This window comes from Pieris rapae, chromosome 10, assembly GCF_905147795.1.
Source record: "Pieris rapae chromosome 10, ilPieRapa1.1, whole genome shotgun sequence".
NCBI classification, from domain to species: domain Eukaryota; kingdom Metazoa; phylum Arthropoda; class Insecta; order Lepidoptera; family Pieridae; genus Pieris; species Pieris rapae.
Genome location: NC_059518.1, coordinates 6,456,159 through 6,478,077, shown reverse-complemented (window position 1 = coordinate 6,478,077; position 21,919 = coordinate 6,456,159). Strand labels below are relative to the sequence as shown.

Sequence of the window (21,919 nt, the reverse complement as noted above, 5' to 3'; positions counted from 1 at the left end):
TATTTTAGAATGTATATATAATTTAATAAATATCTTAGACCCAAAAAGTCGACGACTGGAGACTGATCACCTACTTTCCTGTTAGATTTAAGAAATCATCATTTAACAGATTCAGAAATCTGAGGCCAAGACATAAACAGGTTGTAGCGCCACTGATTTATTTTTATTTTTATCTTTTTATGTACTGAAGTATCGCAACGTTTGCTACTTAATTATATACTTATAATCAACTTAAATGTTGCATGTTTGTCATAATTAAATGGCCATACTCTCTCCTACCTTATTATATTGTTTTAATATTTTCAAATTTGACATTTATATAAGAAAGTATTATTCATATTAGTATTCTTGCTTATGAACACACTTTACGCAGTGTTGAAAATGATCCTGAGACCAAATATGGACACATTTCACTCACTCACATGCATTCAGGCGTGTTGGAAACAAAATGAATTAAATAATATTATAGTGTTTATATATATTATAAAATTTACTATTAAGTTTGTTTAAAGAGCGGCCTTATCGCCTTCGAGCGATTTCTTCCAGGCAACCTGGAAGAAAAAACTTATTAGGTACATTTTCATAAGCTTATGTGCTTCTCGGCAATCTTGGATTGTGACTGATAAATTAAATATCATATAAAACTTACTTATAAAAATCAAAATATATATCTTTAGACTTAGATTTACTGTTAAATCTTTGAATTAGAATATACGAGAAGCTGACAATAAACACTCCGCGACAGCTTTTAATATTATAAGAATTCAATGAATAATAATGAAATGAAAAAACATTTTACTGCAAGCACTGGACATGGCCAAATAAGGACACTCACTTTTATTCCAAAGTTGTTCCAGAGACTGTTTCTCTATTACACTAAATTAACACACTAAGTTAAGTTGATACTACCTAAGATAAAAGGGTGAGATTCAGAAACGAGTTTTACATAAGTCAAAAACAAATCATTGTTTATGTAGGGGAGTTCGGCCCTTTATTTTGTGACTACTGACTTTAATAATGTGTGATTACAGTCGGTCAAATGACGTCATTTTAACGCCATCAATTGCCGCGAAGTTAGCCTATTTCACTGGAGGTTTTTCTTTTAGTTGCAGCAAACCAAGAAAATAGTATTAAACACATTGGTTTTAATTTATTTTGCTTTTGCATAAAACTTTAGTAGGAAATAAAGATGGCTTCGTTTTTACCTCTTTGCAAAATTTTTTTTGAACAAGTTCGCTCTAGACCGAAGATGAGTAGATGCTTCCAATGGGAAGTCACTCCACATGACAGCACCACAGAACAAATTCGCTCATAGGCTTAGGGCTGATTGCAAAATACCGCGTAGGTTGCTTAAGTATTAAATAAAAATAATAAATAAATATATATATAATAAAAATAAGTTGTACATATATGTCTCCGGATTAGGTAGACATATGGAAGGATTCTTTACTACCGCTAAGTTAGTAGCCGACTGTTTACCTGATAACACTGAAACTAAAATCTATATAAAATTCTCGTGTCACAGCATTCTTGCAGAACTCCTCCAAATTGGCTTTTTTAATATCGCAAAGGACATTTGTTATATTGTTTTTATTCCAATATCGTTTTGGCAATACTTAATTTAATTTCAAGTTTTTCGGTGTAAGCTGTTATACATCCTTATCACCTAGTACTAGTAGTAGTTGCTTTCAGTGCATCTGTCAAATGGGTTAAAAATTACATATTGAAAGACGTTTCTATTTTCAAAAGGTCCGCGGAGATGGGCGGAGCCAATTCAAGCCGTTGCCTTCCTCGATTTGGCGCCGACGAAACTACGCCTCTAGTGAGCGTTGGTCTGTCGTGTTACATCGACGTGTGTTAAGCGCTTGTAAGTTGTTCGTAATATCGTGGTAGATAGTGTTGTGTGACATGGTGGTGCCCATAGGAACATGCTAGGTCATGTCTCGAAGGAAACAGAGCAACCCTAAGCCGTTGAAACGTATGTTTTTGTTCACAATTTCTAACTAAAAAAATATTATATAGTTAATATTTTAGATTTATCTAAGAAGCATGCAATTTGAGGCACAAAGCCATATCCATAATAATTATTATTTAAATATAGCCTGCCTGATTTTCTTTTATGTACTTAACAATGTATAAACTTCTACAAAATAATGGTAAGTTTTAAAAATAATATAAATGTATTCGAAAGTTAAAATCAGTAGTTTTATGGTTAATTATATTGTAAAACCTGTGACAAATATTCAGTATTTGTACAAACACCGCATACTAAGTTATTCATGTATTGTAGTAATTTACGTCAATATGATAGGACATATTTAAATTATTTTTCGTATATCATATATAAATTCAATTTATATTTTTAGACTGAAGAGAGAAGAAGCACTCAAAGTCTTAATGTAATAAATTTAATTAATAATTTTTACTTATTCGTAATTAAAGTAAATGTATAGAATAGTTTATGAAAGAATAAACAATATAATTATGTAATTAAGTAAGTTTTAAGACAAATAGCCGATCTTTCCAATAGCAACAATTTGTTTTAGTTAAATATTAGTACCAATTTTTGTATATTACTTACGCATTCGTTGCAGGAAAGCCCATAAAAATACGTATTGAATGCCCAATAAATATGTAATTTTAAATTTTACCTAGAATTGAGGATAATTAATTCAAATTTACCTCTTACGTGGCTAGGACATTGAACTTGTTCATTTTCCTAATTATGATTCAACGTCTGTGTATAAAAAACATTAATAATAAGCTACAGTTGCTTCAAACTGGGGTCGTGTGTTCGAATCTCAGTTGTGAGACATATCAGATAAAGAAGTCTGACCCGGCCTAAAACATTAAACTGTACAATTTGGCCAATATATTGCGTCACCGATTCACATAAAATTTTTTATATTATGACAGTTGAATAATATGAAGAAGAAAGAAAACACAATGAATGTCTTCCCAGCTAGGGATGAAGTTTATTTTTTCCTTTAATTCCCCCTTTTGCAGGTTTATTATTATTACATTTTTTATTACGACATTAAGAATTATAAATATTTAGGTATATTTAATTGTAATCCGATTTTACAGGATATTTATCAAAGCAATTTATAGGAAATTTATTTGTCAAATCAAATCTAAGTGAGTTTAAACGAGAGATGGCGTTACCTAACTATTACTTCAATATTATTCAATAGTGAAGACTTTGGAGATATAATATTTCCATGGATTACTTAGGGATTACAAAGTACAGTTCTTTTTAGTTTTCAACTACGCGTTAGACCTATCTTGTAAATTGGAACACAATTTTTTTTTGTTTGCTATAACAAAGTGCGTTCAGGTCAACAAACTTAAATACATTGTTTATATTTAAGTTTGTATCATATTGTGATAAACGTTATTATAATTCATTATTCAACGATAGATTACTATAAGATGCTATACACTAAAGAAAAAATATGTACGTATGTATAATAGTCGGCTGAAATATTCGAAGGCTAGCATTGAAAAAAAAATATTATGAAATGTTATTTTTATTTCATTATTCAATAAGCCTTCGAGAGCGGTACAACCATTATAGCAGCCATACAATTTCTCGATAATTTTTTTCTACTATGATTTTTCTTCCTCGAAATCGGCTTCAGTTTCGGCGATTATCTCTTCATTAGAGCAAAATGTCATTTTATAATTATCATATTATTGTGTAAAGTAGACGTGTAATCACATTTAAGTCTCCGATTGTTTATATGTCTATATGGGTATATAAGTCTATAAATTAGTTCAGCAGCTATATAAGATATATTAAAAACTACGGGACTACCCTCATTCAGTGTACATGTGTATCACGTAACTTTTAACAGTTGATCGTCCTGACCGTTTGCTCTCTTTAATTTTTTTTATAAAATAAGCTTATTAGGGAAAATTTAGGTTACGTTTCAAAGGAAGCCTGGGATAATTTGAATTAATGACTCGGGTAGGTAGCATCTGTACTATTATGAAAATTAAACATTCTATAAACCATTTTATGGACGTTCCAAGGACAACAGAGGAAGCAAGAAAATCTCTTTCGACAAAGCCTATTAAAATTATTTTTCAAAAATAGACTAAAAAATCCGCGTCCTTAAACACTTTTCGTGTTAGATCTCATCTCATTTGTAAGAGCCGATAAGGTGGTGTAATTGGCTTTACAGATTGTCCAACATTCGATAGCCGCGAGTGGCACTCAGAGATAACGCGACATGATTCCCGACACTCGACTATTCAGTTACTGACTCATCAGTCGTCTCGATTTATTATCAAGTACTATTTTGTATGTGGATTTGCTTAAATATTCAGTTGGATAAATTACTAACAAGATATTTTTTTATGAAATATATTTTTTTAGTAATTAATATTTAATCAAACCGATGACATTTAAAAATACTTTTATAATTAATATAAAATGATTGTTGTGTTTATCATATATTTGTGTAAAGTATAAAATATAAACATATAAAACTATATTATAACATCATTTTTCTAAATATATAAACTGGCAACAAACATAAAATAAAAATTGAAATGGTAATAAAGTTGTTTTAATTGGAATTTGATCACTTACGTAAATTTTAATATAATCGTTCATACACATCACATACCTACCGTCATTGAAGAATTCGTACCTAGTATGAAAGCTTTTAGACCAGTGCCGAAGCCTTCAAAAATAGTAAAAAACGAAAAAAAATTACAGTAGGATGAAACCCATTAGAAATGCAGGGGAATATGATCAAAATGAAAGGAAAAATAAATTACGGTCGATCCGAGTTCGGGAAGTGGGAGGGGGGTGACTTTTAAGGGGGAAAAATTGTTTATCTTGATTTCCGGCGAAACTACCAGTCCTATGGAAAAAAGTTAAATGGCAAAGTTGTAGGTCATAAAAAGATCTACAACTTTGGTATTTACAATTTTTTCACATAACCTCAAAATTTAGGTGAAAAATTCAAAAAACCAAGTTTTTAGTTTTTTATTTATATCTTTTTTAAAAAGTTTTTTTTTTTCTACGAAATTTGGTGAAAACTTACCTTATTATGTCCCAAATATACTGTAATTTATTTGATTTAAAATATTTATTTTTTCGCCTCATTTTAACTTAATATCAAAAAAGCACCCTAATTTTCAATCGAAAATTCTGACGTCAAAATTTCAGCTTTTTTCAAAAAGTTTGGGGGCTTTTTGTTCGTTGAAATATCTACTTTCTGATGGTGTAAAAAAAAATATACATTACTATAGGAAATATTATTAGAAAATGCAAAAAATTGAAAAAACCTCAAATTCGAAAATTTTCTTTTAATTATGTACAATTTTGAGGTATTTATTAAAATTTACACTTTAATTACTCAAAAAATGTAAGATTTCATGCTTCATTGATAAACGAAAAAATTGCAAATTAAAATATACTTCTATAATTAACAAACAAATAAGTTAATAAAGTTAATATTTAATAAGACATCTACAATATTTTGAAAAAGTTGTAGAATCTTCTGTAAATAATATTTGTAGATGCCTATTTATTGCTGTTTTAAGATAATTTATATACCTGAGTGACCTTCGGTGAATTTTGAATTTTTCTTTGAATAAAGTAAATTTCTCACAAATCACTTAGAGTAACTCAGCCTGCAGGTGTATTTTTAAAAACGATGTTGTACACTACTCTGTATCTCGAATACTAGCTAACGGTTTTTACAGCTGCTACGAAATAGCAGGTATGTAGTAAGGCCCAGACCCTCCTAGGTCCATCCCCACTTCTCAATGAAATAACTTACACTGGGCTAAAATTCACCGAAGGTCACTCAGGTATATAAATTATCTTAAAACAGCAATAAATACGCATCTACAAATATTATTTACAGAAGATTCTACAACTTTTTCAAAATATTGTAGATGTCTTATTAAATATTAACTTTATTAACTTATTTGTTTGTTAATATTATTTTTAGTTAATATTATAGAAGTATATTTTAATTTGCAATTTTTTCGTTTATCAATGAAGCATGAAATCTTACATTTTTTGAGTAATTAAAGTGTAAATTTTAATAAATACCTCAAAATTGTACATAATTAAAAGAAAATTTTCGAATTTGAGGTTTTTTCAATTTTTTGCATTTTCTAATAATATTTCCTATAGTAATGTATATTTTTTTTTACACCATCAGAAAGTAGATATTTCAACGAACAAAAAGCCCCCAAACTTTTTGAAAAAAGCTGAAATTTTGACGTCAGAATTTTCGATTGAAAATTAGGGTGCTTTTTTGATATTAAGTTAAAATGAGGCGAAAAAATAAATATTTTAAATCAAATAAATTACAGTATATTTGGGACATAATAAGGTAAGTTTTCACCAAATTTCGTAGAAAAAAAAAACTTTTTAAAAAAGATATAAATAAAAAACTAAAAACTTGGTTTTTTGAATTTTTCACCTAAATTTTGAGGTTATGTGAAAAAATTGTAAATACCAAAGTTGTAGATCTTTTTATGACCTACAACTTTGCCATTTAACTTTTTTCCATAGGACTGGTAGTTTCGCCGGAAATCAAGATAAACAATTTTTCCCCCTTAAAAGTCACCCCCCTCCCACTTCCCGAACTCGGATCGACCGTAATTTATTTTTCCTTTCATTTTGATCATATTCCCCTGCATTTCTAATGGGTTTCATCCTACTGTAATTTTTTTTGGTTTCAAAAATTATCGACACTGGTCTATTTCACATAAAACCGTCATTACATTTAGCTTAAGAATATGTGCACAAAGGAAGAATATTTTTATTAGTAGTAGTAGGAGAGTGAGTTATTTGGATTATGTTTAATACCACAGCTAGGTTTCATAATGGGACGTTATGGCAGAATACTAAAATCTAAATACCACCCGTATCACCTCGACGTCCATAGTTTTACAACTGAAATTTTTAAGGCAATTTATGCACCACCACCGGTATTTCCCCAATTCGACTTAGGGTCCTTAAATAAAAGAGCGTTCCAATTAAAAAAATCGACAATGAATTTTAGAGCACTGCCAATGCATCGATGGGCGGCGAGTATCACTTAACATCACGTGAGCATCCTGCCCTGCCGTATTATATAAAAATTATAATAAAGTCCCAATCGGCCTGACAGATACACCATTGAAAACATTGTAACCAATTTTTTACCGAACGAATCCGTATCGCAAATGAGATAAACAATTCCTGACACGCGTACGATTGTGAGCAAACACTCGGTGCATCGGCGGCTTCAAAGGACATTGCCTGCGCAGAGACAGCGTTGCCATTGTCAACGACAACCATCCATACAACCGTGGATTACATTTGTTTCTCCCCTTTATGGGGTTTAATTATTTGTTACGGATATAAATGGAAGCCGCAATTTATTATAGTCTGCTGCCTCCTATTTCGACAACAATATGTAGAGATTTCGAAATATGATGATTACACTTAAGGAAGATGCCAAATGAAACGATGCTTTTGATTGTGATTGGTGGAATGGATATCATGACGCATGGATTGTTGTAGAGAGATGCTGTTGCAATCTTAACGTCATCCGTCTCACGTCACACGTTCTCTCAAAACTATATACAACAAGCTGGTCAGAAATCGGTGGTAGAATGGGGTTCTGATTCTATTCTACCGTGACCAGGAAACTGTTCAGCCCCTGACCTGTAATGAAATATTTTTTTGGGGTTTTTCAATTCCCGCTTCCTTCCATCTTATACTACCATCTTGCCTTGTTGTTACCCATACTAGATACGTGGTTTTATTATGTTTGTAGAAACAAAAAGTATTTAAGTTTCAAGATAAACCAATGTTTACTATAGTACTTTAAGACTTCGTTTGGTTTACGCAAAATATTCCTTACTGTTTACCGCTGTTCGGTTTTCATAAAAGTATTGTATGCGGATTTCGCTTAGCATTCTCCTTCATAAAAAAAATATTAGTTCCATGGAGAATACATACGTTTTAATAAAAAAGAACTCTGTGAGTTCTTGCTCTGTGTGAGCTTAATTTAAAACAATTTAATTATGTAGATAAGGGATATGACGAGCAGAGATCTACAGAAATAGAGCATTTATTTTTTTATTCGTTATTATATTAATAATAAAAGCAGGAATATCGTTTCAAATATAAGTAAATGTTGAATAGATTATTGATTCCATTGCTTACATTAAAATTATTTATGGTACATTTGTCAAGGATAAAATGATTTTAGTAAACATATCTGCAGGATATGTTAACTGATAAGTGTGCGTCAGACGTCATCAGATTGGCATTAATTAATCCATTATTTTGTTTAATTAGTTTAGTTTTAACATTAGAACTTAAGCAAAAATTTGTAAATTATCTCCATTTTCGAAAGAGACGGGATAGTCCGGGCATGCACTTTTATCAAAAAATCGATTCATTATTATGTAGTGGAGTTTGAAAAAAAAATTTTCCTGTTTGTGTCGGCGCGTATAACTAGTGCTTAGGGTAATAAATTTTTAAATTATTTTTAAAACTATTAAACTTTTTGTTACATCTTTATTTACATTAACGTTTAGTGCTAGTAGAAGTAACTCCTATAGGCCATACACGTTTACGCGCCTATTTTATAAAAATATTATACTTATTTACACAATCACGCCTTTTTCCCAAATTTGCTAAGGCGCTGCTCTCTCGCTTCATCCAATTTCATGACATTCACCACGCACATTCGTCGGTTATGAGTACTTTTAACTTGTCCCTCGCCTAGTACCTCCTTGATTGGGTCTTACCCGATTTCAACATCCACCTTGCCTTGTCTATGCTACTTGTTAACCCCTTCTCATTCAACCGCTTTACATGGCTAAGATCTAAAGCATTCCCTTTCATACCATACATATATGACATAAGGTCCTCATTTAACCCACACTGCTCAGCTTTTAGAAAAATGTTTATACAATAAACAGTTATTTCTGTACATACATACAACTTTCGACCGTGGACAGGGGTATGACTGTATGAAAGAAGTAATTTTCTGAAATGCAAATCACAAACAATATTCGGTAAAGAGATGCAGGTTTCAAAGAAATAAAATTTTATGTTATCATGTTAATCAGCGCATAAAATCTCGAGATGTATAAAATAAGATAAAAATTCGTTTGGTATTCGTTAATAATCCTTAATAGCGACCAATATTATCTCCAGTACATAATATTTAGCAATACTCGTTAACATGATACTGAGACGGACTTATTATCTTATCTGATATGTTTTACATTTTGCCTTACTTTCAGTACCTATGTACTAAATATGTGTATATGTTACATGACTACAGCTTCAAGTATATTTAAGTCGAAAAATTTATTAAATCAATATCAATTTTGACCGGGCCATAGTGCTTTTAATATTGAATCTGACCTGTTTTAAAGTGGATTATAAAAACATGGATTATCGATTTAATATAAAAAAGTATGTCAAAATTTATGGCCAATTGACACGTGGGAAGCGTGGGAATAAGGGGATGAAATAGGGTCCGAAAAACAAAACTGTATTCACCCCAATGTAGAGACCGCACTGCGTTTAAACGGTGTGGATTGTGATCCAAGAAAATTATTAGAAGCGTCCACTTAAAGTCTCCTTTGATAAATTTTGATTCATCGATATGATATTGCCCGAACCCAATAATGAATCCACAATCGACTGTTACGCTATGATCTCCTATCCGCATCCCAAAAACCAAACCCTTCGTAGATAATCCATTTTTGGTGACGGATAGAATGCATGTCATTTACATACAAAGGTCTATCCAAAATGATTGAGATGTTATTGAGTTTGGGCGTAAAACTGCCCCTTGGTCATATTGGTTTTATTCTTAACTGTATCATAATATCGGGTTTATGTGTAGGATCCCAGTGTAATTGACTGCACCACATCTGTCATTCAGTAGTCATGAACTAGGGAATGCATGTCTCTATCAACCTTATCCAAACTATAAGAATATTATATACAAAAATTAAGAGTTGAAATAAATTGAAATGAATGCCCTAAGTTCGTCTTCTTTTAATGCCCAGCATATTTTATAAGAAGTGAATTTGCTTGCGTATGTTCTAGATATAAATCTTTTTGATAAACGATTTAGTGGATAAGCATTATCACGGTGGATTAAAATCGATGGACATTCTGATAACGATCTATTAAAGGCGATAATCAGGTGATCGGTATTTGAGCTCCAAATTGTTATTCAGGCCGAGTTGTGCCTATTGTAAAACAGTTGTTCTTTATTTAAAAAGTCTAAGCTATTCATAAACTAAAATTTACATGAAATTTTGAATTTGGTATTTTTTATATAGATAATGTTTTGTGTTTAATACAGATTATATGATTTATTTAAAATAATAAACCTTCAAGGAATTTCCAAGCGTGTTAGTAAGTCTTGCAGACCTTTGCTAGCAAATCTGAAATGTTTTGTATACATCACGAATCTATGGTGTCGCGGAGGACATTTTTGTTATCTGTCTACTGTCAAGCTGTGGCAGAGACTGGTTGACTACTGTTAAGCACTTGAAACGTTATGTAAATTAATTACAGGTTATCTGTTAAAAAAATAAATGTTTTGTTAACCAAGGCAAAAAATAACCAAGGGTTATGTGGTACCCAACTTGGTCAGGTGGGTGTCCTATTCCCACTAATGCCTCGGATTATTCCAACTCGACTGCATCTACAAATGCTTCACGGTCTCTTTCCCAGGAGCACATTAACATACCTAGAGGTGTACAAATTTTACTTAATAACATTTTGCATATACATATAATACGTATAGTCTTCGGCCTAAATCGGAGCAGATTTTGTATGTAATTCTTTAAAGTAATTATTGTTATCTGTGCTTATGAATTGTTACCTAAACTAATTAATTTGTTTGAGCAAACAATAATATTGATATAATAAGGACTTTGATGCTATAAAAAACATTTAACGTCATAATAATTCCCGATAAGAATTTTTAATTGAGATCACTAATTTGATTTAAAATATTACTAATTAGAAAACGTGTCGACAAATGTTGCTACAAGCCTGGAAACGTCAACATTATTATTGTATCGACCAGATTATATATTTTTATGTGTTATATATTGCGATTATTAAAAGGAAGAATCACTTCATCAAACCTGAAGGGAGAGATCTCGACCAGTCCAACAAAAGTCCCGAAGGCGGTCAGAATAAATTCATAAACATAATAATAATGATTTTCTAAATAGCAATGTTTCTTCGTCAGAATCCATGTTGATACTGACACGACGCCACTACCGGTTCGAGCGAACACTCAGAAATATGCCAGTTTACGGGATTTTTGAAGCGCGTATTATAGCGCGCGTGTAAGCGCGTATGCTGTAACAACCGCATACACGCAGAAAAATACGCTAGTCTGTAACCGCCCTAATAAACTTAAGCTTATAAGCCTAAAAAAATTATGATCCACTTCTGACAAATAAAATATTATTTATGTCGTATACGCAACTAATAATGTATTAATATTTATAATCCGTTTTCAAAGGGCAGAATGGATTATGTAGAAGATTAATTTTTTGATAGAAATGATCGATTCTGTTAGATATTGATAAGGAATCTTATCACTTATCACATAGATTATTTTGTAGAAGATTATTTACATTGCTAATGCTATAATAGAAACAATTCACCTATATTACATAAGATTATAATTAAAAATACGATTGCTAAATAAGGGTCTGTTATATTTTGATTATTTAAATTATATTTAATAAAGAAATTGAATTATTAAACACTGGTTAACACCAATTTTCCTGTTAAAGTATATAATAATTTTGATTAAATCATATATTTATCTTAATCTAAAAAATAATAATAATAATTAAAAATGAAATAATAGTAAATTAAAACAAATCTATAAAGTTTGGTCACTTTGACAGTTTACAAATATTTAACTCTGGCAGTGAGGGACTGCGCGCTTTTGATTGAGAAAAGGAGTCACTGGTGCTATCTACCAGTCGCCAACTTTTTTTTTTTTTTTTTTTTTTCTATATACATGTGTCTTCACTGAGACATCATGGAACATTACGATCTAGCCTAACTTAAGACTAATAAGTAATTTAAGTCTAACCTAATTTACTAAAAAGGATTATTATATAAGTGAGTGTCCAATAACACTACTTACAGTCTCTATTAAAGGGAAGAAGACACTCTGTTCTTGTGTTCTATGTTGCAGACACTCTTTAGCACTTGATATTTACGTACATTATCACTAAATCACTAGTTCAAATGGTTTTGTCCTTTTCAGTCTTCTCACTAAGCCCGTGGTGTCAAGGAGTTGGATAGCCTCGACATTCACGTGATGGTGGAGCCTATGTTCGTGTGCTCCAGCAGTCTTTTTTATTACTGTAGCGACGTCCTCAACATTAAGGTCCCGGTGGAGGTCGTAATTGCGAATGTACCAGGGAGCATTGACTATTCCCCTGAGCACTTTGTTTTGGAAACGTTGGATCACTTGGATGTTACTATTACTGGTGCAGCCCCACAGCTGGCAACCATAAGTCCATACAGGTGTCAGGACTTGTTTGTATATCAATAATTTATTTTGTACTGATAAGGTGGAATGCCTTCCGAGCAACCAGTACAATTTAGTGTAACGGAGATCCAACTCTTCGCGCTTCTTTTTAACATGGACCTTCCATCGTAGTTTAGTGTCCAGCGTCATACCTAGGTACTTAGCTGAATTTTCGAACGGAACTTTGTCGTTATCAATGTATACTGGCAGGTAATTTGATGTCTTGTTGGAAAAGTTAATGTGAACTGATTTCGACTGATTTAGTCTTATCCGCCACTTCTTGGTCCACAAGCCAACAATATTTATAGCTCTTTGTAGTTTTGCTACCGCTTCCTTTTCAGTAGCTGCCGTAGACATGATAGCAGTATCATCGGCAAAGGTCGCGATTATGTTATCTTCTAGTTCAGGGATATCGCACGTGTATAAGAGGTACAGGACCGGACCTAATACACTCCCTTGCGGCACCCCAGCTTTTATTTGTTTCAGTTCTGAATAATCATCTTCTTGTCGTACCCTAAACGTTCTTTGTGTTAAATATGACTCGAGGATATTTGAAAATTGACGAGGCAGTAGTTTCTTCAATTTGTAAACAAGTCCTCGGTGCCACACTTTGTCAAAAGCCTGAGCTACATCTAGAAAGACCGTGGAGCAGACTTTTTGTTCTTCTAGTGCTATTTCAATATTATTTGTAATTCTATGGACCTGCTCTATGGTAGAATGTTTATCTCTGAAACCGAATTGGTAATCCGGTATGAGCTGCTTTTTGGCAATAATGGGGTTAAGACGTTTGAGAAAGAGTTTCTCAAATAGTTTTGCTATAACAGGTAACAGTGAGATTGGCCGGTAAGATGTTACTTCGTGTGGTGGTTTTCCTGGCTTGGGAATCATTATAACTTCCGCAACTTTCCACATACTCGGAACATATTGAAGTCGAAATGTGGCATTAATTAAGGTTGTCATTTTAACTACGGCTTTACGGGGGAGATGCTGTAGTACCTCACCCGTAATTAAATCAAAACCTGGCGCCTTTTTCTTAGTTAAACATTTAATTTCTCTTATAACTTCTTTCGGTGTGACTAGACGGATGTTTAACTCTTCTAACGATGTTTCTTCGAAGTCAAGTGAATCTTCTTCATCGATTTGAAATATATTTTCTAGGTGATCAGCAAACCTCCTAACTTTTTGTATGTTACTTGCAGCCCAATTCCCATTAGACTCTCGTAAGGGAGGAATATGTGTTGTAGGTTTTTTGATATTTCTTATCGCTTTCCAGATGGAGTAGTTGGTGGAACCATCAGATGTTAATTGGCTTAGGTATTTATTTATTGAGGTATCTTTATATATTTTTATCTCTCTCCTTAGTTGTTTAGTAAGATTATTCAGATGTTTTTTGTCTTCAGGACATCTTGTGGAATGCCACCTTTTTCTTTGAGCTCGTTTTGTCTGTATGAGATTTATAATCTCTTTTGGAAAGTAGTTGTTTTGTACCTTTTTCTTAAATTTAGGAGTATTGCTCCAAGCAGCTTGTTGGATGTTCTTTGTAAAGTTATTTACTTCAAATTCTAATTGTTCCTCAGTCTTTAAAGGTACTCTTAGGTCTATCATATTCTCAAGATAAATTTTGAAGCTGTCCCAGTCCGTATGCGGGTTTACGAGAGATGGATTCAGTTTTCGCTTTATAGGGTCTTCGCCAATTGTGAGTAAGATTGGTGAGTGATCTGAGTTCATATCATTGGCTTCCTCTATTTGGAGAACATTTGGTGATACTTCTCTAAATATGAAGAAATCTATAAGATCTGGTATTTTATTCTTGTCTGTTGGCCAGTAGGTAGGCTTTCCTGTCGAAATAGTATCACATCTCAAATCTTTCATAGCATTGAACAGTTCTTTTCCTTTAGTCGATATTAATCTTGATCCCCAGTAGGTATGTTTTGCATTGAAGTCGCCAACTTAAATCTAAGAAGAGCCTGTGCATTTGAACCCCACGGCCTAAGAGGCCGAACAAAGGGAACAATATCGAAGTTGGGAGACTTATATTTGTTTATTATTTTCCGCAAAAATTAAATATACAAAATAAAATATCCAAGGGGTATACGCTGCCAGTATCTTCGGAACCTTGCCTAAAGGGACTCCTTTTAATAATATATTTTAATTATTAAATTTTAAGGTTAGTTATTAGGTGTTACTATAATTATTATAAAGTATTTTTTCATAATAATAACTTTTTAGTCATGGATATCAAAATAATGAAATACTTCAACATAAAATCAATATTACATTTTTTATGCTTGTTATAAATAAATTGGAATTTTTTTAAATTTAGTGAGCGTTGAATTAAAACTTAAAAATCGTAACGTGTCACGTGATTACAGAAAATCAAAAGTCACCTTAATCGCAATTGAGTTAAAACGAACAAACAAACGAACTAAAACTACGCTTTTCTGAAACTGCGAAAAAACAAACTACATTGTCGCATGTTCTCCCGAATCTTGTCATCTCAAAGCCATTTAAATCCACCCACACTAATAAATAAATCAAGTTAAGCATCGAAAACGATATTCTAATTGGCAATGGCCATCTGATATCAATGAGGTGATGAATGTGGAACGATTATTGGTGATAAGAGAATTTTTTATACCTCATATATATTTTAAATTCTCGATGATTATCATGTAAATAAATGTATTAAAATGTTAAACGCTAATTATATAACCATAGAATGAATTAAATAAAAAGCCTTTAAAAAGGATCGTATATAAAACTTCTATAAGGCATATTATCGTAAATTACTTTAAAACCTTCACGCTTTCAATGTATTGTGAGTGATCACCGAGACTGACACATCAATAGTTTTATTTAAATTAATACTAAGAAGGTAATAGGTTAAAGATAATAGGAAACTTTTTACTAAATTTTACTTGTATGATTATAACTTGCTGTTCTACTCGCCGATATAAAAAAAACGCAGAATTAAATGCTTTTACACACAAAGAAAAAAATAAACGAACAAAACATATAAGTTCTAAAAGTTTCTCGCAGAAATCTCAAAGTGATTTTAACATGGATGTTGATAAAAATATCGTGTTGGCCTAGTGACTTTCTTCTACGAAGGACCTCCTCCTCTTAAGGCCTGTCCCTGAAAGATTATATCCTTTTTAATAGTTAGAATAGCATGTTGTGATTGTCGTAACGATAAGCAATAGTTAATTTCGCTACCGTGTCGTTGTAGCGATACGGGTTTACATATTTGATAATAAAATTGATAATTTCTAGATTTTATCAATGAAATAATTGCGCACGAGAAGCGATTGGAAATATTAGGAAAGAACCTATTACATGGTAAATAAAATATGTAAAATTTATAATATAATATTTTATAACACTTTTACAAACTAGATGGCGCTATTCGGAATTTAAACCGCGGTACTATTTCATATGTTAATAGTCAGAACGAATTATTCAATTTCAACGAATAAGTATGTGCTAGTAATGATTTGATTAAATATCGGTACACTATACCAGCGATAGCAATAATTAAAATAATCTAACATGAATTCCGAGCATTGACATGCGATCTGTTATCGGCGCGATAGCTTAGCGGATGCTGAGATAACGAGATTTTTATATTGCCACAGTTAATGTAACCTACAGTGGTGATTAGTACTATCACGTAATCCAATCCATGCAGTAATTAAATATTTAGTGTAGTGCTGGAGTCCTTAAAACTAACCGAATTAAAGGGACATACAGTAACCAATACATATAATTTTTTAAAAGATGAAAAATATAACACAGTAACAAAAACAAAGATTGTATCTTTAGTTATTTCAATTCAATCAATCAATCAAAAATCATTTATTCATGTAGGTCACACAATGTACACTTATGAATGTCAAAAAATAAATATCCATTAAATGCTTCTAATTTTACATTTACCGCCAGTTCTCAAATCAAGAGCGTAGAACGGAAGAGAAGAACTGGCAATAAACTAAATTGATGAAAACTAATACACTAATTTACTAAGATCTACCAAATCATAAAATATTTCCTGATCATCTACAGCCACTATTAGGTTCGTAAACTGTGGGGGCTAGCTTGGGTCGAGCGGGGTTGGTAAAGCGGAGGGCAGCGTGATGAACGCATGGACGCGATATTAGTGATTATCGCAGTTAAATGCCAGTTGTTTAAATTATCGTTTTTAGGTATGATCATATAATTCTAGAGCAGGAGTGAGTACTCAGGTCGTGAGTATGAACCAGAGGTAATTGAATGAATTTTCCATCGTTTTACTGAAACTTTGAAACTAGAATGTTCCAGATTTAAAAATTGGTGACGTGGCGTCCGCAAATGTTTGCATGAAATGAAAATATCGGTCAAAAGAACAGGCATCCAAGCCAAACCCCACAAGTGCCACTGTACAGCAAGGGGCAATGGAACCCCTAATGTTTTACCAGATTCGATGAATCGAGGAGATTTAAAGACACGTTTATGATACAGGGAGTATTGTTGTCATGAGTAGGGAACACCTAAGTAGAAACTCCACCTTCTTGGGCTCATTCAGACAGGTGGCGCTGTGGGAGTCTATATCACATATCTTCTAGTTCTAGTAGCTCATCATCAGACGTCACAACAGAATACGAAACTACCTGTATCAATGGTGTTTGATGTTCTATAACTTAGAGTTTTTGATGCATTTTTTTTATAGTCTATGGCTAGCTAGGTAAGTACTTCACCGGCGCAGAATTAGGACCTTTTAAAAGCTTAAGTATCAATGAGCACCATTATCTCTTCACCCAAGGAAAAGTTCCAGTTCGTTCGAACGCTTCTATAAAAATGTCATAATTATTCTCATGATGAAATTGATAATACGAGTTGATACGCAATACAAAACCTGTCACTTGTTTCTTAATAGTTCGGAAGATAACCCGCGACCTCCGATAAGAAGAAAATCTGATTAACCAAATGGTCATTAATATAAAAAAAAACTATTAAAGTTTTACTTCGACAAATTTAAGTATACTTTCTTGTTTAATAATTTTTAAACTTTTTCTGAGTTTTTTTGGTGTCGTTTGTCGATCAAAGTTTTATTGGTAATCAAACACACGACTCATCAGGTGATGTGTTAAGCAACAAACACGGACCTTAAAAACACGCAATTTCAGTGACAATAAGAAATGATCGTACCAATTCTTAAATGACCGACACCGAATTCGCGACCCTTCTGACGTATTATTTAAGGTCAAATTATTAAAAACTTGGATTGCTACCGTCTCGTATTAATTAATTTGTAAAACACAATAAACCTGGTAATGCGTAATTCTTGCAAAACTGTGCTTTGTTTCAACAAATAGCAATACGTGTCTTATCGTTGCTAAGCAACGGTTTGGTAAACCGATGTTATCGTTTCTTATCGGAAACCTATTAGTTACAAAGTATTCTCTGTTATCAGAGTTTCTTAAATCATGAAAAGTTATTTAGTATGTACTGTAAAACAAACAGACATTTGCAGTTTAACACTAATCCTAAATTTATTAACGTATGTATTTAAAATTTAAACAATTTATTGTTTTCTTCGTTCGAAGGTTCATCTGCACATTTTTCACTTATATTAGCCCTGCCGTTATACCGAGATATGCTTTTTCAGTTTTTATCTACTCCCATTATGTAAAGATGCACAGACGGTGACAGAGTTATATTGGGTGACAATCATTAATTAACTATTGTTTTTTGGTATAGAACAGACATTTTCTAATATGCATAATCTAAAACAACTCAGCCAGAGCTTCATTTATTAGAAAATAGATAAAAGCCATTGTATTTATTTATTTATTTATTAATCCTTTATTGCCTTATACAAAAACACACATAACAAAAAAATAAAAAATAAAAAAAACAGTAACAAAAGATATAAGGCAAAGGGCGGCCTTATCGCTTACAAGCGATTTCTTCCAGGCAACCCTAATGAGAAACACAACGTTAAAGAAAAACCATCAGAGGGTAGAGTACAAAAAAAATCAATTAACAAAAGCAACAAAAAAACAAAAAAACTAAAAACTTAAACTTAGAACATGCGTTACTAAAACTAATTGAATATAATAAAACAAAATCAAAGAAAAAATAGCAATAATAATAAATAAAAATAATTATAGACAAAAATTTAAAAGCAAATAAAAAGGTTAACCTATAAAAATAAATATATATAAGCAGAACTAATTACGAGGTAGAAAGAAAATGATCAAAAAGAAGCTTTTTAAATACATTTAAAGATTGCGCTCGTCTAATATCGATTGGTAGGGAATTCCATAGCAGGATACTCTGCACAGTAAAGGAGGAGTGATAGAATTCAGTTTTATGCGTAGGAGTTTCAAGAATTAGGTTGTCTAAGGAACGTAAGTCAAAACTGCCGCCGGAGAGGAAAATAAAATTTTGCTTTAAGTAACTAGGGGTTTTGGGATTAAAAAGAATATTAAAGAGAAGTTGTAAAATGCGCATCTTACGCCGCAATCGAATGGGTAGCCAATTGAGCTTTCTTCGGAACTCCGAAATATGGTCAAATTTACGGAGTCCAAAAATGAATCTGATGCAAACATTTTGTAGTTGATTTAGTTATAATATATATAAGTAATAATACATTTTTACGCTTTAGCTGGTAATACGTGTAATCAGTTCAAAATCTTTAATTCATGTAGGTAACTTAATGTACACATAAGAATGTCAAAATAGTATATTTCATTACAAGTGCGGAAAGCCTGTCATTGCAACGAGTTCCGACGAATGTCTACCCGAGCCGAGGCGCAGCCGAAGGTGAGGGTTGACAGTCGGGACAAGTTGCAATGACGGTACCGCACGTGTACTGAACGACTATTTTTAATACAGTTGCGAAAAAATAAAGCAATTTAATTAAACTATTTGCTTTTTTTCTATTCTCTCTACGGAATAAATTCGTTGCACGTATATATGTAGCGACTTATATGTTTCCGGTAAATTCTTCTCCGAAGCATTTTGTGCAATTATACTGCGTTCGGGTGGTATTCATTCAAATAAAATATCGTCGAAATTACTCATTTTGTGCAACAAATAACTCAACTCGAAAGAACATTTTTGGAAAATGGCGCCAACCGCAAAGAATATGAGCAAAGCTTGTTTTTTCTTTTCTTCACCCATTCTGGGTAGGCAAAGGGAACTTGGCCCATACAGCCAATTCTTCAGTAGACTATTTTTATTGAAAGAAAACCAAATCTAACTCATTGAGTCCAATCATTAAATCTGATATTTAAACAAATAGTAGCTTCTTTTTAAAATATTTGCATGAATCATAAAAACTTCTGTGATTTTTTTTAGTAAAAACTTCATGGTTAGTTTTTTCTTTTTAATATTTTTTTTATTGATATGAAATATAATAAACCTAACCTAACTTATTGAATCCAATTATTAGTAAACTTTTTAAAAATACGTATTTGCATATATTATAAAATTCTTTTTAATATTTTTTTAATTGATATGAAATGAAAAGAAACCTAATCGAACTTATTGAATCCAATTATTATAATATTTAGAAATCATATATCATAAAAACTTCTATGAATCTTTTTAATAAAACCTTCGTGGTTGGTTTTTTTCTTTTTAATACACATTGTTTTGACAGTTGGCAAAGAAAACGCACGAGTGCGGGAATGGCAAAGAAAAAGCACGAGTGTGTAATAGCCCACTTTCCGAACGCTATACCTCCCTGCAATATGCCACTTTTTGAGCAACTGTATTAAAAAAGAAATATCCATTGAATGCTTCTAATTTTCCAGTCCTCAAATCAAGGGCGTATAACGGAAGAGAAGAACTGGCAATAAGCTCTCCGGCACTGTTTTTAATCTTAAAGTTTTTTCTTTTACACAATGTTTGTAAGGATCTGCAATCATTACACCATTTTTTAAAATAAAGAATAATAAAATAAATTAAAATCAAAGATTTTCCTGTATCAGCAGGAGGCATGGTGAAATAGGAGCACTCACTTACATGTGTAAATAACACGCAAATACGTAGTACAAACAACTAATATCACCGCATACACTAATTCAAATACGACCAGTCACCACAAGTAGCACCCGTTCACGAGTATGGCGCATGGCCAGCCATCGGCCCCCTCGTTATATTTTAGGGAGAGAGACAACCCGACGCATGGACGCCGTAATAACAACATTATACATTCCCAACTTTATGTATTGCCTTTTTTGGTTCATGTTATTACAATCTAGTGGCAGTACAACTTTTTTGCTCTTGGTCTCAGTTGTCTGTATCGGGTTCGGAATTATTGTTTTTTCCATAAAGCAAGTAGGTGATCAGCCTTCAGTGCCCGGTACACGCCGGTGGCTGTTCAGTCTAAGATATGCCGATTTCCTTATAACATTCTCCTTCACCGTACCAGCGAGTGTTAAATGCGGACATATAAAGTACACTAGTGCACCAGCCGGGTTTCAAACCTACGACCTTTAGGGATGACAGTCGCATGAGGTCATTATGCCAATACTACTTTCATACACACTAACAGCATTAATAAGGTCTTCCTAAATATTATACATAACTAGCTGACCTGGCGAACTTTGTTCCGCCTTAATGGCAATAAATAAGCAGTTTGGGTTTTTTTATTGGAAAAAATACAAAAAAATTAAATACCTACATTAATCATTCATTATTATTTCTGTATTTTAGTACATAGGTTGCTCTTCCCTTAAGTACCTTGTGATACACATTTTTTCATTTTTTGTTTTATTATCAGGCGCAAAAACAAACAACGCTGATGGTCTTCCGACCCGTGAACATGCCACGTATAATTGACCATGGGAAAAACATGAATGTTCTAGATTTAAACCACAAACTTTTAAGGATTGGCCTTGTGATTTGTTGATGGTCATGGCAAATGCAAGACGTATCGGAAATTGAAGTCTTTTAAATTCAAACGGCATATCGGTTGGGATCATCGGGATCCTCGGAATAAGAACTTCCTCACCTTTGAATTTTCCTATCATTATCGTAGCGTAAATTACATTGTTCTTCAATTTTCTAACCACCAAACGCATACCATTATGTAGTTCAGGTCATCTACATCTTTATTCTTTTTCTTCTTTTTTATCAGTAAGCAATGTAACTCTCATGTTTGTTGTCAGCTGCAGTTTCGTCACATAGCGCCATAGATTTGACGATTTGAGGCAAGCGTTTATTTCGTCGACAGCCGTAGATCTTGGAATTACTGGCAGTATTTGGCGGAAATCGCCAGACAGTAAAATCATTGCTCCTCCAAAACATCTCGATTCATTGCGTAAATCTTTTAATGTTCGGTTAAGTGCTTCCAATGCACGTTT

General features: G+C 32.5%; 1 protein-coding gene across 1 annotated transcript in view; it reads left to right on the top strand.

Annotated features, from left to right (window-relative positions):
- Positions 1–1,827: 1,827 nt before the first annotated feature.
- The window catches only part of LOC110992295 (zinc finger protein ush), a 145,903-nt gene continuing 125,811 nt past the window's right edge, over positions 1,828–21,919 (top strand). The window contains exon 1 of the mRNA XM_022258052.2: positions 1,828–1,978. Within this exon, the coding sequence (XP_022113744.2) occupies positions 1,939–1,978 (40 nt within the window). The 5' untranslated portion in view covers positions 1,828–1,938. The remainder of the gene's footprint in view (positions 1,979–21,919) is intronic.